Source organism: Rhodamnia argentea, chromosome 11 (genome assembly GCF_020921035.1).
Source record: "Rhodamnia argentea isolate NSW1041297 chromosome 11, ASM2092103v1, whole genome shotgun sequence".
Taxonomy (NCBI): domain Eukaryota; kingdom Viridiplantae; phylum Streptophyta; class Magnoliopsida; order Myrtales; family Myrtaceae; genus Rhodamnia; species Rhodamnia argentea.
In genome coordinates this window covers 15,974,168-16,000,513 of record NC_063160.1, presented here as the reverse complement: position 1 = coordinate 16,000,513, position 26,346 = coordinate 15,974,168, and the positions used below count along the sequence as shown (strand labels likewise).

Sequence of the window (26,346 nt, the reverse complement as noted above, 5' to 3'; positions counted from 1 at the left end):
ATGATTGTGTGCGCATTGGATTAAATGTAAAGATATAAATTGGTTTGGTTGCCTGGCATGCTTGTGTGGTTACATGATGGTTACTATCATCCTTGGATACTTGGAAACGAAGTCGACACCCTTAGATACTTGGGGTCGAGCCTAGTATGTTCGTGCTTAGGGTACTTGGAACCGGCTTATCAAATGCTGGTTGCGGTAAGGTGCGGATCGACGCTCCCTACGGGAATGCCTGATTGTTAGTCCATGCCGAGGGTACTTGAAATCACATGGCTTATCGGTCGCCGTCATCGAAGTAATGGGATGAAGCGCGGTCCCGCCGAAAGAGCACCAACTGTCTAGTGTGTTAAGGCCGAGTGACCGTTAATAACCGTAACACATGCGATGCATTATGTATGATAGTTGTGATGGGTGTTATGGTTGTGTGCCTTGATTATGTGCTATTGATTGCCATGATATGTATTGCATAATGTGTTAACCAAGGCGGGATAAGATTGCATGTGATTGATGATTGACTGTTGGGATATACCCGATCCCGTGGTAGATAAAGTGCGGTGATAATCGCACGCTATTCATCTGTTATCGATACTTGTCCCGTGTGTTTAGGTCGCCTTGAGTGAATTAGCGCCTTACTCGGACTTAGGCATTGACTCACGGAGATTTTATATCTCACTCGTTGTTGTTGATTATTTTTAGGACCGTAACCATGGAGGTTCGTCCGGTCGGGTTCGGGGTTCCATAGGACCAATCTGTGGATGTCACATACCATTCGAACCCATGGATGTTGACACCTTGGAAGGGGAAGTGGGGGACCCGGAGTCCGATCCGGACTATGACCTTGAGACGTCACCCCAGCCACCGTTAGTGAGTGGACATTGGAGTGGAGACCCTTTTGTTGGAGACCTGTTGATGTAGATAACGAGGGTGACATTGGCCCCTCCTTTGGAGTATAGATATGAAGTTAAGCTTGGCCTGACCCGGTATCTTTTTTATGGTCGTAGGGAGCAGTCCTGAAGAGTGGACTTGTACATACTGTAGCTTCTTTAGGGTTAATGAATTTCTATAAATGAAAATAGTCTTTGCTGATGTGTGATGTGACTACCTACTTTTCTATTCATGCTGATTAATTTGTTGTATGGGAATAAAAGATATAAAGGATGGGTTGATGATATGCTTGTGACGTCGTCCTTTTATGATCCGAGGCGTTTTGGTAGGGTTGTTGCGGACGCGGAGATCGGGCGTGACATGAATAATGTTGAAAATTGCACTAGTCTATGGACCTAATTCTCTTAAGAACTCAAACTTTAAGGTGCTTACATTTCGCAAAAATAAATAATTTAAAATTTATTTTTCTAAAAATAGTCTCTTAGATCGCTTGAAATAATTAGGCAACAAAAAATATATGAACAGTAATTTATGTCTACATATTTTCATGAATGATGAGAATATTTATTTTTTATTTGCATTTTTATAAGAGATACAAACAATCATTTTCATGAAGGTCTTTTTTAATTCATTCATTTTTCGTGAAACAAACGGAACTTAAGATTTGGCCTTAATGATGTCACATTTTTTGTCTCATAAAAAATCTTCAGCTGTCACTCTTGTGTCAACTAAAAAATTTCATTATCGAAATTTGCGCTTTCATCAACACCATCACTTTATAAAGAACAATAATTTCATGATATTGATAATATCAAAGAAATCAGCCAGGATTTTTGGACACGAGACCAGATTTTGGATTAAAATGAAAGTTTAAAATTTTTTTTACCAGAAAAAAAAAGTTACGATTGAATTTAAAGTTGATGGTAAGGAAATTAGCCTAATTTCTAGAGTATATTTGTGACTTTCTTCATGATTAAGGGGCAGTTCTATTACAGCCTAGCGGTTGACAACATAGACAAAATCGAAAAGCAAACCCGCCATCATATGCACGCGTGGATCGGCTACACGTGCACATTTTCCCTCACGGGGGTCACTCACAGCCGCGTCTCTTTATCATCGCTCTCGTGTCATCATCACCCCCACCACGTTGGTTGTGCTGTGTCCACGCCATCAAAGCACTCACCGCGCGAAACGTCTTTTTCGTCCATCGTTCCCTCCCCTCGTTCGCGGCTTCTGCTTTCTTGGAGACGACGCACCTCACTCCGGCGTAACCTCCGGTCCCCTGTTCCGCCGCCGATCAAGCAAGGTCGGAATCGCTCTCCGATGTCGAACTCGAATCGATCTAGTGTGTGCGCAGTTGATTTCACTCGTCGCGACGCGTCGGTTTATCTTTAAGTGTCTCGAGATTCGGTCGGCGGTGATGTTCGATTTCTCTCTCGCGGTTGACATCGCTGACTTCAGAGTCCCGTTCCCGTGTTTTGGTTGATTTCTGCAGGGAAGATGAGTGAGGTGTTTGAAGGATACGAGCGGCAGTACTGCGAGCTGTCGGCGAATCTGTCGAGGAAGTGCACCTCAGCTTCGGCTGCTGATGGAGGTAATTATGCGTTTATACGTGAGGAACAAACAACGACTGATTTTGGGTTGATTAGTCTGTTGCCGCGTTTAGATGACGATGAGTGCGATCGCTCGATTCAGTTCTTTGTGGTGATCGAATGTGGGTATTCTGGGAAAGTAATAGGAAACGGATTGAAAATGGTAAAAGGCGTCCCAAATAGGAATATGACGTGATCTTCTGAGAACAGGTGATTTGATTCTTTGTTTGTGCATGCGCTTGCATTTGGCTTGTACTTCTAGAATTGATGATAGCTGAAAAGTTCAGCCTGCATCTGTTAGGAAAAACTGATCAGGAAGCTAATGCTTTGTTTGAATGCATTGTGAATTTGCAGAGCTGAAGAAGCAAAGGATTTCTGAAATAAAAGTTGGAATTGATGAAGCAGAATCTTTGGTATTTGATTATTGTTCGTTTCTTTTCTGAGAGATTACTCTTGGTGACCTTATATACTTTGTGTGTCAAGTATTATCCACTGTTCAATTTGATTAGATTCGGAAAATGGACCTGGAGGCAAGAAGTTTGCAGCCAAATGTCAAAGCAGTGCTCCTCGCTAAGTTAAGGGAATATAAATCTGATCTGAACAACCTAAAAAGTGAAGTTAAAAGACTGTCATTGGGTAATTTGGCTGCTCGAGATGAGCTGCTGGAATCAGGAATGGCTGACGCTCTGACGGTATGCATCAATCTGTTTAGCTTTTTTCGGGTTTATAAACACTCTTGTGGTTCCTTATTATTTACTCGGTAAATTTTCCTTGAGATGATTTTTTTGCTTAACACTTTAGTTATTTTCTCATACTCCTGTGTTTCTGTGCCAATATCAATTGTAATAAGTCTCTGCAGAATCATCTGTCTTAGTTGCAAGTATTTCTTCTTTTATTTGTTAATTGGCTTCCTCTTGAGCTTTGTAGCATGTGCTCTGTAGATAGACTAATAAGCTTTGTAACTATCATCACTTCTTTTTGCTTATTCTGATCGTGCGTAGGCATTATTTGCAGCTTTTTAGTCTGTCGAACAATCTTTGACTCTTGACACCTGTACTTTGAAACAGGCATCAGCAGATCAAAGAGCCAGACTGATGACATCTACAGAAAGATTGAACCAGTCTGGTCATAGAGTTAAGGAAAGTAGAAGAACCATGCTGGAGACGGAGGAGCTTGGCGTTTCAATTCTTCAAGATTTGCATCAACAGAGACAGTCTCTCTTACACGCCAACAACACGGTACTTCCCGATCGTACTTTAATTGGGTTTCTATCCCAAGTCATGCGCTTTTGGACCTTCCCATCTGACTGCTATCGGTGGTGCCATGTCATCATCGATGGTGCTGTGATAGGCCAAAACACAATCATGCTACTTCATGTTCTGTCGTTTTATTTAGCATCTATTTCTAGCTTTTGTCTATAGATTCAGCTGAAGTTGCTTCTCTCGCCATCACCAAGTTCATAATTTCTCATCTATTAGGAGCGGACAGTCCAGCGATGAGCGCAAAAAGTGTAATGTCTTGCAAGTATTTATAATGTTTCGCTTCTCGCAGCTTCACGGAGTGGATGACAACGTTGGTAAGAGCAAGAGAATTTTGACTGCCATGTCTCAGAGGATGAGCAGAAACAAGTGGATCATTGGCGCAATAATTGCAGTTCTTGTCATTGCTGTGGTACTGATATTGTACTTCAAACTCAAGTAGTGAAGCATTGTAATGTTTGCTCTGGGTTTGCCTTTTGGTTTGGGGGGTGGAGTGTGTATTTTTGCGGTCTTCTTTGCCTGTTGAGCGATAACATTAGAGAAATTTATACCGCGATCTCTTCTGCGTCCTGTTTTCGCTTGAACTTCCAACACTCCACACTTCCCTTCTGTGCACTGTTCTAATGATATATGAAAGCACGATTTGAACTAGGATTACCAGCAATCCTAGCAACTCGATTGGTCTTCCATGTTAGGTCTAGGTAGGAGGTCGAACTGAACTGCTTGAGATGGTAAATTTGTTGTGAGATTCTTGAAGCAACGAATTTTTCTGATTGTGGATCTTATTTTCGAACGAGTTGATTTGTAGGCAAGTCGAGATGATAATTTCAGGAAGGCTTACGGCATAAACCAGATGTGAATAAGACTTTCTTCTTGATTTCTCGCTTGGTCCACGTGCATACATGAAAGAGGACAGGAGTTCGATTCTTTATCGTGAATTAATATATATCGGTCCGATCCAGGTGGTCCGGATGGGTGGTTCTATACCTAAAATTGGGAATCGTCCAGAATCGGCCGATTCAGCCCGCTTCAAGCGGTTCGCGGTCCAATCTGATTTTTTTGCTCATTCCTAATACATGATGCTGGTGCGCTATCAAGTCAATGAGTAACTGAGAGAATCACAGTGTGGTGTAAGTCACAAATTTTTAAAAGAGTGGACTTTACAATAATTTTTAACTAGTTTTTATTTATTTTTTTGTGGTTCAAAATAGATTGTTATTATAATAATCACTCAAAAGTTGTTACATTATCAATTCTCAATTAAATGTTTTTGCGAACCGTCAATGTGAACATTCCTAATCAAATGAAAAGTGGATTTTGTAGAGATGGGCAACATCTGTAATGTGATTGACCTGATATGAAATAGAATAGGTTTTTTTTTTTTTGTAGGAAAAATTGTCCAAAAAAATCATAAACTTATTGTACGACGGTCAATTCATTTTTAAATCTTTAAATTATGTCGATTATCTTAAATCTTTCGATAATTTGCCAATTTAGTCATTCCCGCCAATTTTAATTGGAAATTACAAACGTTGTCGTCTAATCGGCGCCGATCATCCTATATAGCACGATCGACGCCGAAGTGGACAACACATATATTTTTTAATATTTTAACTATTTTATATCTTTTTTTTCACCTTTGGGCCAACGACCGTTTCTTAGTTTGGATGAGGGTCACTATCTCTCGCCGACTTACATTTGAAAGAAAAAAGATAAAGAAAATATAAAAATTACCCACGTCAGCACTAATCGTACCAATAAGACGAATGATGGCTACGTTTGCGATTTCCTAACCAATATTGGTTGAAAGAAGTATATTGACAAATAGTCAAAATGTTTAGGATTAAATTAATACAATTGAAATATTTAGAACTAAATTGATTGACGTACAAGATGTTAATTTTTTTTTTAAAGATTATCCCCTTTTCGTGACACGGATTTGAAAAAATAAAATAAGACATGTGTTAATTCGATCCGAAAGGGAAAGTCTATTTCTAATGTATAGTGTTGTGGCCAAACTATTATTATTATTATTTTTATTTTTCTTATGGTTGGTCTTTATCCACTTAAGCAAATTTACAATGATGGTTGGTGGGTGCCACAACGCATTACCGAGTGGTTTAAGTGACACATTAAGATAGCCACTTGTAATTCATCATATTCTTCTGTAAATCAGTTTGATATACCGGTCTTAGAATTCCGACAATTACCCAAGAAACATAGACAATGATAAAAGAAATTTTCTTTTGGCCGTAATCTAATCAAAGACACGACTTCCCGCCCACAGTCGTAAGCACAAACGGCTCATAAAGATCAATCCTGTTGCCTCGTATTCATTTCTGCAAATGATTGTCTAATTCTCCAAAGCGCATCGGAAAGACTTTGCAAATCATCAATCTCATCGGTCTGCATCCTCAACGTCCTTGTCCCTCTTATGAAATGGCCACTTTTTCAAGCCCCCACTTCCATCTCCCACCATTTTCGCGCCCTTCTGCGAGCATGTGCTCGACAATCTTCTCTCAGCCCTGGGAAGAAGATCCACGCCTTGGTGCTCACTACTGGGCTCGCCGCATCGCCAAGCTCTTTCCTTTGCAATACCCTTTTGCACATGTATGCATCCTGCGGTGAGCTCACCTGCGCGCGCAAACTGTTCGACGGAATTCCTGACTCGTGCAAGGACACCGTCGATTGGACTGTGCTGATGGGCTCCCTCGCCCGTTATCACGTGCCCTTCGAGGTGCTGCGGATGTTCGTGGAAATGGGAAATGCCGGCGTGAGACCAGATGACGTGACCCTGGTTTGCCTGTTCAATGCCTGCGCACGGTTGATCAATGTGGATGTGGGAATGCAGGGGCATGGCTGGCTGGTGAAGATGGGGTTTGAGTCTAGTACCAAGGCATGTAATGCCCTCATGGACGTGTATGTGAAGAGCGGGTTGATGAAGGAAGCAAGGCGGGTTTTTCGTGGGATGAAGGAGCAGACTGTGGTGTCTTGGACTGTGGTTTTAGATGGCGCGATTAGGTGGGAAGGTGTATTAAGTGGGAGGATGGTGTTTGACCGGATGCCTGAGACAAATGAGGTCTCAAGTACTGTCATGCTTGTGGGATATGTGGAAAGTGGATATACTGGGGATGCTTTTGGCCTGTTACATGAAACAGTTTTTGGTTGGTGTATGAGATTAAATAATGTTACACTTTGTTCTCTCCTATCCGCTTCAGCTCAGTCGGGAGATGTGATGATGGGGAAGTGGGTTCATGTCTATGCTTTAAAGACAATGGGTAAGCATATCGATGTTATGGTGGGAACAACACTACTTGACATGTATGCCAAATGTGGTAGGATTAATACTGCATTGAAAGTTTTCGAGTACTTGCCTAGTAGGAATGCAGTCACTTGGAATGCAATTATTAGTGGATTGGCAATGCACGGGCTGGGTAAAGTTGCAGTGGCCATGTTCCCTCAGATGCTGAAAGAAGCAAAGCCAGATGACCTGACATTTACGTCTCTCTTGAATGCTTGCAGCCACTCTGGCCTCCTTGATGAGGGCCGTCGCTTTTTCCATGATCTGCAAGTTATATATGGCATAAGACCTAAAGTGGAACACTATGCATGCATGGTGGATCTTCTAGGTCGGGCTGGCGAGATAGAGGAAGCAGAAATGGTTATAAAGACAATGCTTGTCCCTCCGAATGAAGTGGTTTTAGGATCTCTTTTGGGTTCTTGTCATGTCCATGGAAAACTCCAGCTTGGCGAACGTATTTTGAAGCAGCTGGTTCAGTTGAATCCTCAAAATACAGAATACCATGCATTGATATCTAATATGTATGCTCTGGAAGGAAAGTTGGAGAAGGCCCATTCGATTAGGCAGGTTCTTAGTATGGGGGGCATGAGGAAGGTGCCTGGAATGAGCTCAATCCATGTTGATGGTGAGTTTCATCAGTTCTCTGCTGGAGATAAGTCACATCCACGAACAAGAGAAATATACATTGTGCTGGATGAAATGATACGAAGATTGCGTTTGGCTGGTTACATTCCGAATACTAGCTTGCAACTGTTAACCGGTTCCAATGATGTGTTCAATGAGGAAGAGAAGGAGCAGGCGCTGTTCTCACACAGCGAGAAGTTGGCAGTTTGCTTTGGGCTTATAAGCACCAGGGCTGGAACACCTTTGTACATAATGAAAAATCTAAGAATATGTCCAGATTGTCATGCTGCTATAAAGATTATCTCAGATATATACGAGCGGGAAATTGTTATAAGAGACCGCAGTCGGTTTCACCACTTCAAGCATGGCTCCTGTTCTTGTTCTGACTATTGGTGAATGCTGACTGCTTCAACTATAAAGTTTCCGAGTTTGTTAGATCTTGAAACTCAGTCATAGATTCGCATTAATGACCAACTTCAATGCCAGTGGTAGGTCGTCTGCAGAAATAGCAATGCTTGGATTATGCTGCATTTGGCTTCTCGAAATGTAGGAAACGTATTCCTGCTTGGTTAGAGGTTTGAAAATCATTGGCCTGTCAAAGAAAGGTATGGCTGCCATTAACATTGAAAAGGCCTCCCTCAGCCAAAAATTTCTGGTTTTGCACCATAATTATGAATTTGCAGATCTTGTTCTGGTCTCAAATGAGATAACATGCCAATACAATATGGCTAAAAAATTTTAAAGTTAAGCCAGTATATTCGACTTCTCCTAATTAATGAAAAGTGAAGAAATTCTTCAAGGATGAGAATGACAGCAATGCCTACATCTGACTATTACTCCATGGAGCTTCAGGGGTGCTCTCACACATCAGCCATATTTCACTATATCTGCATTGAGGCAACGTGTAAGTGGACTGATGGAGTTTGATAGCGAAAAATGCAATGATCCTGACACATAAGGAATATTCTTCAGGCTGTCTGTCCAGTGTGGGGCACTGGCCTCAACTTTCACTTTAGACATGCTCACTTCCCCGTCATGGATGGACTAAACCAGCTGCTTTGGATGCTCTCGTTTGAATTTGCTATAATCTGCACGCAAGCTACCATTAACTTTGTGCTTCATGTTCTCTACCAGCCTCGTCAAGATGGACTAAACCAGTTGCCTCGGATGCTCTCGTTTGAATTTGCTATAATCTGCAAGCAAGCTACCATTAACTTTGTGCTTCATGTTCTCTACCAGCCTCGTCAATACCTGATTGCCAATAAAGCTCTTTGTAAGGTATTGCTCAGATATCTGAAAATATCTTAAATTCTTGCAGAAAGTAATTACAATACAAAAAAACAAAGTGATGGTGAACTTTAGGCAGCTTTGATTTTCTCACTGATTCTGCAACACTTTGGAGGACATCTGCAGGAACCAGAGCAAGCATTGGAGGTAGAACAAAGCTTATGCTCATCTCTAGCTGACCTTTGAGTCGGCTCCTTGTTCCTCGTCTATCTGGGTAAAGTGCTCCTTTTACACCAAGCACAAAATGTGACGGCTTGAGAATGCTGTCTAGCCCTTGGAGCTCCCACCGTGTCTGCAGAAGAATGGTTCTGGAGTCGTCATAAAGGTGAGGAAAAGAAATGAATCGCCGCAAAATTTGTCGAACTTCAATCCTTACAATATCAAGCTCAAGAACTTTGGAAATATCTTGAGGAATTTGTGGTGGATAATCTCTCCCCCTTGATTTGCATCTGAATCTCATGTCTACAACAGGCCAGACGGTCAGGAGTAGGAATTGTATGGGCAGCATCTGAATTCTCCACTCTTCCTGCATAACAATAAACTTGTGATTTTGGACAGGACAAGAGTATTCCGTCCTGCAAAGAGATACGGAAAAACACAAAGGAGTACATTTACAAGGTACATAGTCGTGGCATTTGAGATTTGGCTAGATTTGCAATGCAAGCAAACTCAGTTAATAGCGTGGTGTTACAGATATAGCTATACACCTTTAATATATGAAGATGAAGTCCTTTTTGTGATCGATAGCCACAAGAGTCAATTGGATGATTAACCCAACTCTCTAGCCGCTTATTCAAATAAGGTTGACTGGTTAGTTGCACTAAAAAGTTATCGAACTCATCATGAGCTCTAACCTAGAGGTATTTACAGTGTTTATGGTAACCCACTTTAAAAATTCAGGATGACCTTCTGCTCGCAATTTCATTTTCGTACTTTGCTGTCATCTAATGCGGCCATATAGAGTCAACCTTGTAAAACATGAGATGGGCCTCTTCAAGATAAACCATAAAGAAGCATGAGCTTCTGGCAACGGGGAGTAGTTCAATCGTCTGCCAAGTGTAACTCCTGGTTCAGAGCAGCCTGAGAACAGAGGCTCCAAGCCTATGTGTAGTCAACCTACGGTAACTCGTCTTTTCTGTCACTCACAGCAAGTAATTTACAACCAGTGTGAAGTATGGTAATCAGATTGGCTTTGAGGTTTCAAGTGTCGCGGAAAATTGTTATGTTTACATTCTGTTTGTGTGTCCTGATGAACTGCACTTTGAGAAAATAGCTGGCATGCTAATGGCAGCGTCGCCAATTTCTCAGACCAAACATTAAGATTCTTTGATGAACACGAGGTACAATGTGTGCTGGACCATGCCTGACATCTTCTCCCTAGTGGAGTTCGAGAATCACCATAAACATGAAGAGTTCTTAGGACTGTAGAAGCATGTCCTGCAAGACCCGAGTTCAGCTCATAACAGAGACCTTCAACTGAACACCAACAATGCAACACTGGCAGCGTCTATAAGGAAATGCGGTGTGAGAAATCAAACAAAGAGTAAAAAGGTTGTACACATTGTCTCAACTCCACAAGAAGCCCCATGTTGATCAACTTCCAGACAACGATCGAACATGCAAGAACTAACTTAGACAGCAAAGGAATCAACAAGAAACAGAGTGGTAATTATTCAGAGGGAAAACCTCGTTGAGCTGTTGGCTCCTTCGTTTATCAGGAAAGATGGCTTGGAACACTCTGGGCTTGTCCTCCAGATACTGGTCGAACGAAGCCTGCACACACTCAACGCAAAATCACCCAAAAAAGCAATAACCCTAGTAGCCCGAGGGAGAGAGAGAGAGAGAGAGAGAGAGAGAGAGAGAGACCCCATGAGATTCGTAAAGCGGAACGTCGGTGGATATCCTGGACGTGTAAGTGGAAGCCTCCTTCCCCGCCGTCTCTCGGTGGCTCGCAGCGGGGCACCGCAAGAACCTGCGCCGCTTCGGACACACCCACTTGCTCCTCCTGCTCGTCAAGCAAGGGAGCAGCCACTGCCGACATGACGCCAAGTAAGCTCCTCCAAGCTCGCTTATTGCCATTTTCCCTTCTTCTTCTTCTTCTCGAATTTTTTGCCTGGCGAAAGGTGATCCAGGATCGGGTGACGTTGAGGATGGAGAGAGATAAGCGAACCTGACGTGGGTCTTTATCGCCCGCATGGTTGGTGTACACGCGGCGCTTTCTCAGTGAGCGCGACTCATCTGTGGACCCCGCTGTCCTCCTCCTCTTCCGTCCTTTTTCTCGAGTTCTTGACAGACAGAGAGGGAGGAGAGAGACAGGTGGGTCGTCCGTGCACTTTACCAAAAATGGCCTGCAAAAATTTCGGACCGAACTACACGTGGCCGAAATCTACTGGTTCGAGTTACATCATTTCGAAATGACCCACCGAGCTAGCGATGGATGTGCATGCGTTCTTGAACTCGGAATGGATTTGGAGGCAGGCTAAAGCCATTTGAACGGGCTCCACTCGTCACTCGGCCCCAACCATGATGATTCATACATTAAGCGATTGGTGAGTCCGAATTTTTACGTGTAGAGTGCTCTTCCGAGCCGTTTCGTTCATCTTTAGTCTATACTTGATTGGCCATTTTATCCTTTGTGTATCCCACGTTTTTTTACATTCGGAGGTTCAAATGTGCTGCCTCCCTTTTAATTTGGTTTCTTCCTTTTCTTTCCTCGTGGGTCCCTCTCCTCCTCCTCCTCTTCGTGCATAGTAGAAGCCGAGAAACTATTAGGCACGCATGTCTTGCCACGTTGGCCGTGTGTCACTCCGCTCGTTGATCGCCACGTTTCCGAGTGAGGTCCACTTTTTAGATTCTTTTCTTTTCCCTCTCTTTCGTTACTCTCTCTCGTCTCATTGTTTCCTTTGGTTTCTTTATACCTTTTGGGGCCACGGTTGACGATGGCTCACGGCCATGGATTGCAGTTTCTTCGGCTAGCCTCTTGTCACCGGCTAGTTTTCTTCTCTCATTGGCTTGCGAGCGACGCCGGCACTCGTCTATGGTCATCACCATCAACGTCCGGCCATGTCTGGTCGGGGTTTGGAGAATGAGGTGGGCGAAGTCAGATTTGGACGAACATCCGTCGTACGGCCAGATCTGGTCAGCTCAGTTAGCACCGACGGCTTTGTCGATAGTGATGGTGGGGGAGGCATGAGGGCCAGGCTCAGAGGGAGGGGGATGATGAGAAGTGTTTTTTAAGCAAGAGGGACCAGAGGGCGACGCCGAAGAACATACGTCAAAGTTGGACAGCTCCTCGGTGGCCATCGGAGGGTATAACGAGAGGCGGCGGTGGCAGCGGCTCGATGACAATGACGGAGAGGTAGGAGTTGGAGGCATTGCATGTGTAGTGGAGGTAGACTCTAAGCTAGGGTACGGGAGAGGGCTTTCGCCATTGGGGTGACTTCGGAGGCTGCCCTCAGTCGGATGGGGTAGCCTCACGCCTCGCGTGTTGGAGCTCTGTCATCGCTCTCCACAACAATCCTCACCATCACCAATGAAGCAATTGAAAATAGAGGGAGGTGATCTACGTCCATTTTTGAGAATGACTAGAGAGACCGAGCAAGAATATTCTTTGAGACATTTGGAGTGTGTAGCATCGCCATGCCTCATCATGCGGACTTCACCACTTCGCATGTAACACAAATTTATATTAAAACCCAGAGAAATCGAAATCAAATCAAACCATCTTCGATTTAAATGTGTCACCCAAAACCGATGATCCTCAAACAAACTCTTCTTGGAGGAGCCAAAAAAGGGTTTTGGTGTGTGCTCTCTGCATCTGCATCTGCATCTTGGAGAGAGAGAGAGAGAGAGGGGCATTAGAAAGTGATGTCATACGACGAGTCGTTTTAAATGAATTTGCTCCATACACAGACATGCAAATGGGGTTTAGCTGGGCGAGGCCAATTCCATGCATTCCTCGCCTCCACATTTCTTAAACCTTCTTCCTCTTCTCCCTTCTCTCTCCATCACTCACATTCCTCATATTCATCTTCTCTGATCTCTCTCTCTGGGTGTCAGCCGCCATGAAGAGACCTCCGTGCTGCGACAAGTTGAACGTGAAGAGAGGCCTCTGGACGGCCGAAGAAGATGCGAAGATCCTCGCATACGTGTCGACTCACGGGACTGGCAACTGGACTTTGGTTCCTAAGAAAGCTGGTCTTTCTTTTTATGTCCTTTTTTCCCCAATCCTTTATGAACAAGATCATTGTCCTTCTCAGCTCGTATTTTCGCCATGTTCTTTTGATAGAGCTTAGTCTTACTTTAGGTGTGCCCGCGCGCGCACATGCAGGGTTGAACAGATGCGGAAAGAGCTGTAGGCTTCGGTGGACTAATTATCTGAGGCCTGACCTTAAGCATGATGGCTTTTCCCCTGAAGAAGAAGATCTCATCATCAACCTCCACAAAATCTTTGGAAGCAGGTTTCCACCAGTTTGCTCGTCATTTCTCTGTCGAATGTAGTTATTCTTTCAAAATTTATAAAGCTCATAGGATATATCAGGAACCAGGTTTACCGCATATTTTCATTAGATCGAATGATTCGAATTGCCGCTCATTTTCCGTGAAGTGCCCCTCTGAATTTCGCCGAGATAACTCTTCTGTGGATGAGAGGATTAATTCAGACAGAAGGGTTGTTTTATCTTCTTCATAGATCTTCAGTTAGGAAGAAACGTCAATGAACTCAACAGCTGGTTATCACCCCATCTTTCTGTCATGGAAGGTTTCAATGTGTGCAACTTATTGCCCATGCATGCGGCATTCATATAATTTCTAAGTACTACCTCTCACGCTTTTGTTTGTGACATAATGCGGTTTTGTTGCAGATGGTCTCTAATTGCTAAACATCTGCCCGGAAGAACAGACAACGATGTCAAGAACTACTGGAACACCAAGCTCAAGAAGAAGCTCCAAAAGATGGGAATTGATCCTCTAACCCACAAGCCTTTCTCTCAGATCTTCTCCGACTTTGAGAGCATGAGCGGCCGCCCAAACGCCCGGCATCACCAAATCTTGCCTGCGCCGTCATGCTTGACTCAGGTCCCTGCAGGCTCCGACTCTCGCGTGGATTTGATCATGAAGCCCGTGATGGAGCAAGTTCATGAGAATTTCACCGCCGAAAATCACCTCTCGTGGCCTCAGTACCAGGTGATAAACCAAGAAGTTATGCAGCTGCAACAATATCAATATGTATTGAGCGAGGTCACGTCTTCTTGTTCCTCCTCGTCCTCTCCTACTCTGACGCAACTTAACACGCAACAGTCAGATGGTCCGCTGCTTCCTTCGCCCTTTATTGCCTGGACCGGCGATTCGATTTCGCATCAGCCATTTCCCACTGGCAATGTCTTGCAGAAGTGCGAAGGAGACTTGCAGGACATAGTGTCTTCATCATCCATCGACTATGCGAGCGATATGGCAAAACAAGCACTCCCCAACACGCCTGTTGATACAATGGCTTGTGAAAATGAAGCGAAATGGGGCAAACCCGGATATTTGTGCGAGGGAGCGCAAGCATTGGAAAGCCATTTCGGGCAGGGTTCATCCTGTTTCGGCTCTTTCACGGATGCTATCTTGGCCATGGACAGCAAGATGAGGTCGGAGTTATTTCCAGAATTTTTAGATGGACTTCTAGATTACTGATGAAACCCCTTATGCTGTTCGGTGGTGGTGGTGGTGGTATAGATTAGTATGCGTGAATGACAATAGTTTCTTATCGTTAGGGAAGTCTGGCGAGAAGTTTGTCACTGGTTTGCTAATGTTTATTACATCACCGTAGTTAATAACATGTCATGCTTTCCCGTGCTATCAAATTTCGTTTTAAGAGCCAGACCAACTCTAAGCAACCCCATTGGCCTAAGCACTTTAGCTCATAATGACATAATGGCCAAGTTAGAAAGCCGAAAAAGAGACGCCACCGTGTGATTGAGCTCTTGGGACCTAGGAGAGAGCATCAGAGAATTGTTATATGGCTCGGCCGGAAAGACATTTGCATGGGAGGTCGTGGTATCAACGCTGAACCGGGTCAATCACACACCTCAATTCTCGACAAGGATATTGTAGAGCAAGTCTTCAGAGAAGCATCGAATCCGAATAAAGCAATCAAGGAGCCCGATGTGCTCTGGACTCAGACCTACGTCATTCCAATTTCTCTGGACTCAGACCTGCGTCATTCCAATTTCCTAGAGATCGGCATCCTTTAGCACTCATTTGCTTTGAGTCTACACAAACAGGGTCAAGCGTTGGACACCCCACGCACAAGCAATGCCCAAATGTAAGTAAAGAGGAAGTTACGTAAAATAAATCACCCAGAAATCTAGAGTCCAGTCTCTCCAAATGGGTTTTTTCCTTGGATTGCAAAAAACAAAGACGCGGATAGAGTCAAAACTCAATGAAACCTCAGAGGGGACACTGACAGCGTCTTACAGATCTTATTGTCACAATGCGAAACCACCTAAACAATGGAAAGTAACATGTTCAGCAGCACTCTTGTTCAAAGAGACCAATCGTAAAGGAGGACACACGAATGTCAATCTGAACAGAATTTACTGCTTCCCTTCGTCTCATACAAGGGCACTCGCACAAGTTGGACGGTGTGCCTCATGGCTTGAGAACCAAAGCAAGTCCAACTTTAGCACTCTTATCTATGGACTTGGAGTCAACTTCCCCTGAAATGGTGAAGAGGGATCTCGGTCGCCACTCATGCTGGATAAGAGCACTTACCTTGCCAGCATTGGTCACTCTTGCCTTGACCGATGTCAAAGGGTCCAATGCATGCTGGGTACCGACAGTGATGGTATTTTCATTGGTTGAGAAGCGATGGGTGAACTCAGCACCTACAGCAGTGTTGGTCAAACCATTCACCAGGTGGTAGTAGGATGCAGCCAGAGTATCACCCTTGTCATTCCTGTATCATATTGTTGCAAATGGTGATAAAAGAAACAACCACAAAAAGTACATGCTGACAAGTTTTAAAAAGTTGCCTTCACAACTGATAATCAAGAACTACTTACACAGTCAGTGAAGCAATCAAGTCTGCATTGGAGAAGCTAAGACCAGCATTGCACTTGGCAAAGTCACCAGTCTTGGTGTCAAAAGAAACATCAGTACCAAGTGCCAGAGCACTAGTTCCAATAACTCCAGAGAAGGTGACAATGGGGTTTGCAGTCAGACCAATGCTAGAGCTGATCCCGGCATGATCGTGCAAATACTGGAGCTCAACCTGGGAGATGGAGAAAGGTAAACATCATTAAGTCAAATATGCATAGAAGCAACAACTAAAGGTAATCGACACTCAGGAACAGTAAAGACAGACAAGCTTACCTTGCCAGACCTTTGATCAGGAACTTTAAAGCTAAAGATAGTCTTCAGACCAGGAGCAGGCTCATCAACAGTTACGGTTGTGAAGAGCTGGTAGTAATAATAGAATGTTCAGCAAAACAAGCAAGTACAGCATGATTTACCTATTTATTTACCTATTTGCACATTCATTTGGTGATGAGAGCTAGGCACTTCACAGTACTCAGGTAAGATAATATTGCTGTTTGATCTAACTAATGAGTTGTATTATCGCAGCAACAATAAAGAGGGCAAAGAAGATAACAAAAATGATCTTTCAATGGACAATCACTTAACTTCTTAAGATTAAAATTAATCCTACCACTTGCAGCACTCCAGTATGGCACGCGCGCATGCGCATGAGTGCTGCGTGTGAGTGAGTTGCGCGCGAGAGAGAGAGAGAGAGAGAGAATAAGACTGAATGCCAGATTTGATTATGGCTTTAGGAAGCTATTCTTTGTGTTTATAATGCAAATATGTAAGAGTAACATTCCCTCACGTCACACTTTATTCATCAAGAAATAATAATGCATAAACTCCCACTCAACATTAACCACCAGGTTCAATTACCATAAACAGATGCCACTTCCCCTTTTGGATAAAAATGCAATGTCGAGTTGAAACGTGAAACGCTAGATACAGTAGTACTAATGATGAAGCCCAACGCAAGTGTAAAATCCTATAACAGTTCACTTTTGAAGCGGGCAAGGCTCATACCAGAGAGGAGAGAACAAAAAAACTCAGTCTCCTGTGATACAATCACTCATTCACACAAGAAGACAGGAAAGGAAAGCTCAAAAACCTTACATTGGAACTTGTGTCTACTTTGATGTCAGTGGTGATATTCTTGTTCTTCAGCTGGGTACTAACATCAGCGAGAAACAGCTCACCTTTCTTGGTTCCTGTTGATGTTAGAGTCTGCAGCAGAAAGTGAACGGTTCTCCATAAATGCGGTGAAACCATGTGTTGACACAAGCACGGTGACTTTATAAAGAATATGAGTTAACAGTCATCCAAAACAAGAGAAGCCATAACCAAATTCAACTAACCCAAGTGGAATCGAAGTCATCTTCTAATTTCTTCTCAATGGGAACCACAAACTAACACTAGTTTTTTTTTTTTTTTTTTCCTTACCAAAAAAAAAACTAACACTAGTTTTTCTAAGGGTGATTAGCCAAATCAAGCAGAGCAAGACAATACGGAAAATTGATTACCAAACATAAGCAAATGACACATGAATAATGACAACTTCATGAGTCAAATCCAGATTCCCCAAAAATCGGACTCTGATATCATGTACGAAGAATAGACACAAATGGAAGGCAGACCCTGGAACCAATGGCCCGACCCTAATCATCAAGCACATCTCCTTCGCGACACCACACAAGAAACGGCAGCATTCAATTAAGCAAAACTCAAGTCCACGCACAGCAAATTCCGCGGTCAATAAGCATCCGCACCACCTGATGCTTGTTCAATTGACTGGGGCGGTCAAACACTAGTGCCCCGGTAAACGAACAAAACTCAATAAACCTCGCCATATTTGACGGTAAATGCAACCTATCGGGAAACACAAAACGAACACGGCAGTGACGACGAAATGAGAAGCGAGACTCACCACTCCGGTCGGCGAGAACGTGGTGATGGTGAACTTGTGGTCGCTTTGGTAGTCCTTGTAGAGAAGATCTGCGGGACACCAAACACGTCAAACGAAATCAAATCCGCGCGCCGACGCACGAATTAAGACCGAGAACCCCCCCAAAAAACAAAACCCTCCACAGAAACGCACGAACGGACGGGCACAGACCTCTGGCTTTCTTGCCGATGTCGGAGTAGAGACCAGGACCCTTGCCCATGACTGAAGGAAGAGGTGGAGATGTTCGCGGAGCTCGCGAGGCGTCGAAGCTCGGAGCGAGAGGAAAATGCAGAGCGTGGGAGCGAAGGCGAGACTGGGAGGGACGACGGAAGGCTATTTGGGGGAAAAATCCACGAGAGCAAACCCTAATTTTTACGAACCTTTTGTTTTTTTTTCTTTTTTTTTTTTTTTTTTTGCCTTGGCCGAAAAGCTAGAGCATTGGGCCATTCCAATTATCGAAATTTCCGAATGTGCCTTTGTTGGTACAATTATGACATGATGACTATCAAAATGTGCAGAAAAAAAAAACGATTTTTTTTTAATTTATTAATTTAAGTGGAAAATAATCAACTAATAACTATTTTTTTAATCATCAAAACCAAGAAAATATAACATATCTAAGGATGTTGCTATATAAATAAAATTTTTAACAGCAATATAAACTCCGTCGCGGCGAATGGACTTTTCACCGATAAAATCAACTGCTATATTTCGACACGATACAGATCAAACAGATCAATTTATGTCCATGACATTTCGAAGTTTTATCTTGTTGCTTTCGAGATTGTTACTTTGCAGTATATATCATGCTTGTTATGTCTTTTGACGTGGATTCAAATTTCAATTGAAAACGATGCATTTCTACATTAACAAAAGAATTTTCCCACGGAAGATTTGAAACTCTTCCAACTAGTGAATAATAGTCGACTCGATCAAATTGCACCAACAATTTCAAATTGATCGACCTTCATTCATCATCATCATCATCATCATCATCATCATCATCTAGGTTATCATTATCACCTTAAAGCCTCATTTATTGGGAAAAACAAAGGATATTATAGACGTCATAAATGAAAATAAATTAGATTACTCCACAAGTAGGATAGACATAGGCTTGGTTTAGAAAAGGCTTTTCCAAGGGGCTTTGGGCTAGATTTTGGGTGGTTTGGAAAATATTTGAAATGACCTCGAGGAAAAGTGAGCTTTGAAAAGACTGAAAGCCCCGAAGTAGATCTTCTCGAGGTGTCTTACACTTTTAACTTTCTCGGCATGCTTGTCCCTAGGGTTAGTAAAAGAAAATTCTCCGAAAACTACCCTCACCATTTTTTTTTTCATTTTTCTGATTTTGCCCGCATTTTAATTGTTCATTTTCTTTGTCTTAAGGCGGCCGATGAGGGATTAGCATCGGGCTCGACGATAGGCCGGCGCGGTCCCGTGACCCACTTGGGGTTGCGTGACCCTCACGGTGGTCACAGGACCCCCACAGTGGTCACAGGACCCCGTTGAGGGTTGTATGGGTCCCGCAACCTCAGGCGGCCCACGGCCCCGGTAGGGGGCCGCCCGACGTTGTGCAACCTCAAATGACTGCTACCATCGCCGACAACATAAGCCCTTTGCCGATTTTTTTTTCTTTTCTCCTTTTATAAAATAAGAATAGTCCTTTGTAAAAACAATTTTTCCGAGCACTATTTTGACCAAAATTGCTTTATAGTGGACTTTTAAATTATGGTTTAACAAAACACAATTTGCAATTCAGAAAACTCTATAACTTAAAAAGTTCTTTGTATTTTCCCAAAAGACTTACCCCCGAAAATCCAACCAAATGCAGCCATAATAGTCGAGAAGCATCAAATCGACTTTTGAATCATTCTTTAAAATTGTCATAGAATGTATTAAGTTACATCAAAATTTAAATTTAGTTGGAGGAAGATATAACCTTAGAGAATTCGATCATCGTGTAACATTCATCAAAACAGTCAAACACTGTAATATTCGAATACAATATTAGCATTTAAAAGGAAAATCTCGATATGCCATCAATCGGACCATCACCACAGATGAGAGGAGCCGGACTAGGGACCGGAGGAAGGCGTCACACAGGCCATCTGCCCCGCCCGGACCGAGCCCCGGCAAAGCGGGCAATGCTGGTTTCTCGAGAGCCATTCCTCAATGCAACCTTCGTGGTACCCATGGTTGCACGTCTCGAGCACGCAGGGCTCCTCTCCTTCCTCGAAGCACTCCAGGCAAATCGCACACTCGCGGATATCGAACTTCCCCACATCGCCCCGACGCCACTCGATGCCGCGATAGAAGAGAGCCCGCTTCACGCCGTCGAAGCACCAGCCACGGCAAAAGAGGTAGCCCACCGCGATGAGGTAGACCACGACGATGCCACATGCTAGCAACGTTGAGAAGAGCGATGAATGTGAGAAACGAGGAAGAGGAGGAGGCGGCGGCAGCGGCGACGGAGTGGCCGAGAGAGGCATGACGTGTTCGTTTCTTCTTCGGAGTTGGAATAGAACAGGGGCGCGCCTTTAAGCTTCGATCGGGTACGAGGTTCGATAGCTAAAGAACGTTGGAACGATGGGGTTGTCGGGGTCCCCACTGCTTGATTTGGTCTCTTTTTGAAGATAAAGATCAAGTCGGGTTAGTATTGTGCGATGAGAGATTTGAATTGGTGGCGGTGGACATTAACAGTCCCACGTGCTAAAATAGGCATGTAAATCTCTCTCTGTATATATTGTTACTTACTAGAGTAAATCTGATATTACCCCAAATCTCAAAAGAAATTCCAAAAGACTTGACAATCGCACTCTCATTAATCTTTTCGTTACGCTAAAAGTTTGGTACGGCAGCTTGCTTAATCGTTATAAGTTTCACAACAATTTACAGCACTCTCTATAAATTTCAACTTATCTAGATAATTCTTCGAAGAAAAGTTTTGATGGCTTCATAATTGAGATCCTACTATCGACCGATGAAAGAATAACTAAAAATTATCCAACTATTCATAAATATATTGTACGAATGCCAATTCAATTCTAAAATTTTCAATTTTGCCAATTTAGTCCTACTCCTTAGCGCGAAATCCCAATGTATTTCTTTAGGTTAACTTTGACGGATATCACCGACGTGACAGGTGCTGTCATCACCAACCATCTTATGTGACACATTGCCACGTCGGTCATTTACTGTGAAAATTGCCGGAAGAACTACATTGAAAGTCCGCAAAAAGATTTAGAACGAAATTGGCAAAAATCGAAAATTTTAGGGTTGAATTGAAATCCTTACCAAATATTTAGTACTGATTGAACGACGGATACAGGGGCCATTCATATCACATCACAATCCAGATGGACTAACATTAATATATGCGTAATTCCCAAGTTTATGAAAATATTATTCGTACAAGAGAACAAGATAATTCGTTTGAAAATGAAAACAATATCCCACGAATAAGGATATCAAGTGATACAAACGATTTTTTTTTAAGAAGAAAACATCGGATAGTTGGTTTTTAACCGAATAAACTCAGCTTAAAAGAGAATTAAAAGTGCGCAAGAGTAGATCCTACTCTTCCCTACGCGGCTACAATATGTTTTCGCTAGTGTACATACACTAATCAAGAGAAAAAAGGTACGCACATAATCGAGAGAAGCAAATCATCTTAACCATCATGATTTGGATTAGGGTTAGGATTAGCCACACGACACCTAGAATCATCCCCTAAAGATCAAGATGGCCACTCATACGGCGCAAAATTAAAAGGGTCTTCCACATATGGACTTCTGCAAATAATAAGGAAAGGAACATCCAAAGGCTCGAATTAAAAATTGCATGGATGAATGAGATATTGGTTTTAGATTCGAATTATTCGTGGGTTTCTTATCCTATCCGATCCTCAACTCTGCCCCGTTCAATTTGGCATATGGGTAAATCCTAATTCTAGGTAATCACGTGGGCTTTAATGGAATTTGTTGAAAAGTTTGAGGGTTGAAGTTAATGGTTGCTTAGCCAAAAGAACAAGTAGATAAGTGGATATAAGATGTCTAGCTATTCTGGTCTGAAATTATATCCATCGTTCGCACGCGTTGCACCGGCGGGGGAGCTTTTCACTTTTCACTGATGTCAATAACAAGCCTTTTGACTCCCTTTGATTTCGTGAAAAAAAAAAATTTTTTTGAATGATTTGAAAAATATTTTTTCAAAAATATTCATTCGTGTCGCTTATTAGATCAATGGTTGAAAAATATTTTCATCATCCGCGAAAATAGTTGTAGATGTAAATTGAAATCGACAATAAAAATATTTTTTATTAATTAATTATTTCACATGCCCATATGCTGATCTAACTCGTCATGCCATTAATTGGATCTTATCATAGATTACAAGAGCCGAACTAGGAACTGGTAGGAGCCGGTGTAACGCTAGCCGTCCGCCCCGCTTGGACGGAGCCCCGACAAAGCGGGCAGTGCCGGTCTCTCGAGAGCCATTCCTTGATGCAACTTTCATGGTACCCATGGTTACACGTCATGATCACCCAACACTCCTCTCCTTCCTCGAAACTCGCCAGGCAAATCGCACAATCTTCGCTATGGAGCTCCCTTGCATCGCCGCGATACGCCACGACCACCACCGACAGGGCCGCCGCTTCGACCCCTCGTCGTGGCCGCTCGATGTTGCGATCAAAGCGAGCCGGATCCGCTCGTTCCCGGCGCGAGCGAAGACACGCATAGCCCACCACGACAAGGATGAGTATGACTTCGGCACATGCTAGCGACATGGCATACAAGGCGAAGGGTGCGAACTGGAGAGGTACGGCGGCGGAGTAGGAAGGCTGAGGCGACGGAGCGACCAGGGGAGAGGGAGGCATGATGTGCTTCCTTCTTCTTCGAAGAATGGTGGAAGGATGATGTGTTTCTACTGTTTGTGTTCGTCTTTTCTGGAAACTAAGATCGAAGTTAGATTAGTCTAATCGACATTTGATAAGATTTCTGAATCGGTGGCTATTGGACAGCAACATTCCCCTCGCAAGAAATGCTAAAATGGGCATGCAAAATCTCGATCGCTATCCTGGGAAATTCCAATAATATCCACGATTTATGTCCACTTCAAATGAATAATTACCCCATAAATGTCTTCTAGAAATGGATACGACTGTAATTTCACTGTGTCATTAAATTACACAAATGTTTTCATGACGCGGTTGTAAATTTCAATATCTGCAGCACGCTCTATAGATCTCAAGTTACCTAAATATTTCTTCAAAGTAGAGTTTAGACGGTTTTACATACATGTATCAGGATATTTGAGAATTATTCTATCAACCTATGGAAAACATAGCTAAAAAATTACCGTTATGTGTACGCATACTTGTCGATTGCATCCCATGGAACTTTCCCGATCCAATACCAGAACGTCAAAAGAAAATCTCGATATGCCGTTAATTGGACCATACCATAAATTTAGAAGAGTCGAGCTAGGAATGGGTAGGAATCGGCGTAACGCTAATTGCTCGCCCCGCTTGGAGTGAGCCCCAAGAAAGTGGGCAAAGCCTGTCACTCGAGGCCCATTGCATCATGCAACTTTCATGGTACCCATGGCTACAAGCCTTGGGCACCCAACACCCCTCTCCTTCCTCGAAATTCCTCCGGCAAATCGCGCACTCATCAATATCGAACTTCCTCTCACCACCAGAGTGTCGGGCCTAAGGCTAGCTGTCAACTTCTTTCGTCACCCTAACAATTTGATATTGTAGTTTGCTAAGTCGTTATTGATTTTTCAAAAGTTGTGGCACTCGTTATAAATCTTAATTTAGTCACATTTCTTTTCAAAATAGAATTTAGACGGTTTTATAGACGTACATCAAAATATTCGGGAACTATTCTATCAATCATTGTTATTATAATTTTTATGGTGTATATCAATAGCGGGAACTTATTTTAGTTAGGAACTTAAATAGAAATTTTGGCACTTGCATATTATCAACATCAAAATATGTAACTGCATTTTAAGTTATACGACCTTGTGATACAAATATCTGATGAAATAAAGTGACTTATATCGAGTAGCTTGAAAAATAAATTGAGGGACAATCGTAATATGCAATGATAGAAAATAACAGAGGAAACAAAGTGCTAAAATGAAAGGAAGGGAACGAGAAAATGTGATTGCAAAGTGTTATGTCGATAGTTGATGTGGTGCACATTTTTTCTTTGTATCTAACAAGTAGGGGTGAGCATGGGCAAGGCGTGTAGGGTCCAGATCTAGATCATGAAACCGTCCCTATTATAACTGGTGCCAATTTTTAGAAACGAGAATCGACCCCGTTTATCCTAGAACCCGTTTTGGAACCAATCCTGTTTTTCAATCCGGTTCCAAGTTCTACTCGAGAACCTGTTTTTCTTTTGTTTGTTTTTCCGATTTCATTTTTTTCATCAAAATAATATGAGTATTGATGAAATGATCTAAAGTAGAAGGTGAATAATAAAACTCATTATTCGTCAAAAGCAACAATCCTTGATGTGATAATAAAAATGATAATCCATCAAAAGTAACAATCCAAAATATAATAATAGAAGTTACAATCCACCAAAAGCAATAATAATCCTACAAAACGCTGAATTAACAAGTACAATTTTTCCTATTGCACTACCACTAATAATCTCTCCTTTTTATCTTTGTTGACACCTAAAATCCCCTAGGGAGTCACGTGACAAATGCGTGAGGAAGGTATGATTACCTACGGCTAGGCGTCTCGGAATCGGGCTCTGATAGATCAAGAGGACGCCACGCGTCAGAAGCGGCAGTTCCCAAAAGCAGAGGAAAAAGACGCGCGAAGGAACCACGACCGGAGCGGTTATGCAAAAGAAGCGGTAATTCCAAAAGGTGGAAAAGGAAGTGGCACGCGAATCCAGGAACCGTCGATGAAAACCGTCGAAGAATGGGAGAACGTGCGGGAGTGGAGAGTCGTGGGCGCTTACCAAGAAGCTCTCTATAAATATCGCGGATCATTCAACAGGAAGATCCCTTCGAACAACTCAACAAATAAATCTTAACTCTTTTACTTAGATTTTACCTTGTTTTTAGTCTAACTCGTAGCCTTCGATTCCCATCGTCGATTCAATTCCGGTGAGGGTCATACTCAGAGTTAGGTGTCGTCGATTAAATTCCGGCGTCTGCTCATTAAGTCCAGCATCATCGATTCAATTCCGGTGTTGTACTCATCACTCATCTTGTCCAAGACCGTCGATTGAATTCCGGTATTGTGTCCTACATCCACCGTTCGGTGTGGTCGATTAGATTCCGGCATTGTGTCCCGTAATTTGGTTCGGCCTCGTCGATTAACTTCTAGAGTCATACTTTGAACCCCAGCACGTCGAAGTTGGTCTTATTGTCGAACAAGTGGGCTGATAGATTGCCAAGAGTTTGTATCATGACTCTCTTCTCAATATAAATATCCTTCGCATTTGACGTTTTCCGTCCAAAACCGACCCAGAGCTCCCGATTGGAAAACGAACGAATTAAGTTCGATAAAAGATTCATGCGTGGATAATCCTTTTGGGCCTCAACCTTATTTGGGCCAAAGCTCGAGACCTCATTTGGGCCAAAGCTCGAGACCTCATTTGGGCTCGGTTGAAGGATTTTAAACGCGCAACAATCTTGCAAGCCAAAAAACTCGAAACTCACTTTGAAACTTGTAAGGTTGGCAAAAGAAGCGATATAGGATTTTTTTTTTTAAATAGTAGCTAAAATCGGTTCTAAAACAGGTCCAAGTGGGTCTTCACCTAGAACTGGGAATCGGACCAATTTCAACTAGTTTCCAAAAATTGGAATCGGTTCCCGGACCGGTTTGAGTAGGAACCCGTTCTTGACCCTGTTTTTAAGGTGGTCCGGTCGGAGTTCCGGATAAACCCGGTCCGATTGCACACTCCTACTTAGACGTGGCCGGTTCCGGTTTCACGAAAAGGTGGAACCGGCAGCCCGAGCCGGTTCTCGTTTCCGGGCCGATTCCGGTTCCGTTTTTTAATTTTAATTTTTAAAATAATAAATAATAAAATAAACACAATAAATTATAAATTATAATCAAATTATATATTGTAATAAAATGTGGGGAAAAAAGAGAGAGAGGAAGAATGAGCTTGAATTTAATGAATTATCATCAAGCGCCTACATATCTTCTTGGGGATAGAAGAATCAAAGCTCATGTAGTTCTTTTACCTTTGATAACCCCAACTTACCTCATCATCAATCGTCGCTACCCGTTGTGATACCCGTGGCGGTGGTACCTCCACAATCCTCACTAAAAAATTCGTGTTCTCGATCCAGCTCTTGGTGCCGAAATTTAGCCTTCGTCCAATCGTCCACACAAGCTTGAGTTTCCACGGACTC

At 42.8% G+C, this 26,346-nt stretch overlaps 7 protein-coding genes across 10 annotated transcripts; 3 read left to right on the top strand and 4 right to left on the bottom strand.

Moving 5' to 3' along the window:
* The first annotated feature begins 2,024 nt into the window (after positions 1-2,024).
* Positions 2,025-4,317, top strand: LOC115753404 (vesicle transport v-SNARE 13). Of its 2 annotated transcripts, none has more exons than XM_030692005.2 (6): positions 2,025-2,188; positions 2,378-2,476; positions 2,829-2,887; positions 2,984-3,166; positions 3,542-3,712; positions 3,953-4,092. In XM_030692005.2, exons 2-6 carry the CDS (start codon positions 2,383-2,385, stop codon positions 3,971-3,973), a joined length of 528 nt encoding a protein of 175 aa, XP_030547865.1. In that variant the 5' UTR covers positions 2,025-2,188; positions 2,378-2,382; the 3' UTR covers positions 3,974-4,092. The 2 variants fall into 2 exon arrangements, with proteins under 2 accessions (XP_030547865.1, XP_030547862.1); XM_030692002.2 differs by having other exon boundaries at positions 2,028-2,188; positions 4,026-4,317.
* A 1,688-nt stretch (positions 4,318-6,005) lies between these two features.
* On the top strand, positions 6,006-8,254 carry LOC115753460 (pentatricopeptide repeat-containing protein At5g15340, mitochondrial). The gene has a single exon (XM_030692074.2). The coding sequence runs from the start codon at positions 6,168-6,170 to the stop codon at positions 8,052-8,054; it is 1,887 nt and encodes a 628-aa protein (XP_030547934.1). The 5' UTR covers positions 6,006-6,167; the 3' UTR covers positions 8,055-8,254.
* Positions 8,255-8,275: 21 nt separating this feature from the next.
* Positions 8,276-11,186, bottom strand: LOC115753461. Of its 2 annotated transcripts, XM_030692075.2 has the most exons (6): positions 10,812-11,184; positions 10,632-10,718; positions 9,322-9,471; positions 9,040-9,237; positions 8,821-8,909; positions 8,276-8,715 (listed from the first exon to the last, which is right to left on the bottom strand). In XM_030692075.2, the coding sequence occupies exons 1-6, from the start codon at positions 11,139-11,141 to the stop codon at positions 8,703-8,705; spliced, it is 867 nt and encodes a 288-aa protein (XP_030547935.1). In that variant the 5' UTR covers positions 11,142-11,184; the 3' UTR covers positions 8,276-8,702. The 2 variants fall into 2 exon arrangements, with proteins under 2 accessions (XP_030547935.1, XP_030547936.1); XM_030692076.2 differs by having other exon boundaries at positions 8,276-8,909; positions 9,126-9,237; positions 10,812-11,186.
* Positions 11,187-12,728: 1,542 nt separating this feature from the next.
* On the top strand, positions 12,729-15,103 carry LOC115753425 (transcription factor MYB35). Its single transcript, XM_030692030.2, has 3 exons — positions 12,729-13,142; positions 13,276-13,405; positions 13,808-15,103. Exons 1-3 carry the CDS (start codon positions 13,010-13,012, stop codon positions 14,619-14,621), a joined length of 1,077 nt encoding a protein of 358 aa, XP_030547890.1. The 5' UTR covers positions 12,729-13,009; the 3' UTR covers positions 14,622-15,103.
* Positions 15,104-15,307: 204 nt separating this feature from the next.
* LOC115753452 (mitochondrial outer membrane protein porin of 34 kDa-like) lies at positions 15,308-18,328 on the bottom strand. Of its 2 annotated transcripts, XR_007196835.1 has the most exons (7): positions 18,124-18,328; positions 17,935-18,002; positions 17,124-17,234; positions 16,302-16,388; positions 15,992-16,200; positions 15,512-15,885; positions 15,308-15,459 (listed from the first exon to the last, which is right to left on the bottom strand). XR_007196835.1 is itself a non-coding variant. In XM_030692064.2 (6 exons), exons 1-6 carry the CDS (start codon positions 18,170-18,172, stop codon positions 15,579-15,581), a joined length of 831 nt encoding a protein of 276 aa, XP_030547924.1. In that variant the 5' UTR covers positions 18,173-18,328; the 3' UTR covers positions 15,308-15,578. The 2 variants fall into 2 exon arrangements, 1 of the variants encoding a protein (XP_030547924.1); XM_030692064.2 differs by having other exon boundaries at positions 15,308-15,885.
* Positions 18,329-20,027: 1,699 nt separating this feature from the next.
* On the bottom strand, positions 20,028-20,441 carry LOC115753426 (RING-H2 finger protein ATL54-like). Its single transcript, XM_030692031.1, has one exon. The coding sequence runs from the start codon at positions 20,439-20,441 to the stop codon at positions 20,028-20,030; it is 414 nt and encodes a 137-aa protein (XP_030547891.1).
* Positions 20,442-22,354: 1,913 nt separating this feature from the next.
* On the bottom strand, positions 22,355-22,828 carry LOC115753427 (RING-H2 finger protein ATL79-like). The gene has a single exon (XM_030692032.2). It carries the CDS (start codon positions 22,826-22,828, stop codon positions 22,355-22,357), a length of 474 nt encoding a protein of 157 aa, XP_030547892.1.
* Between the last annotated feature and the right edge of the window lie 3,518 nt (positions 22,829-26,346).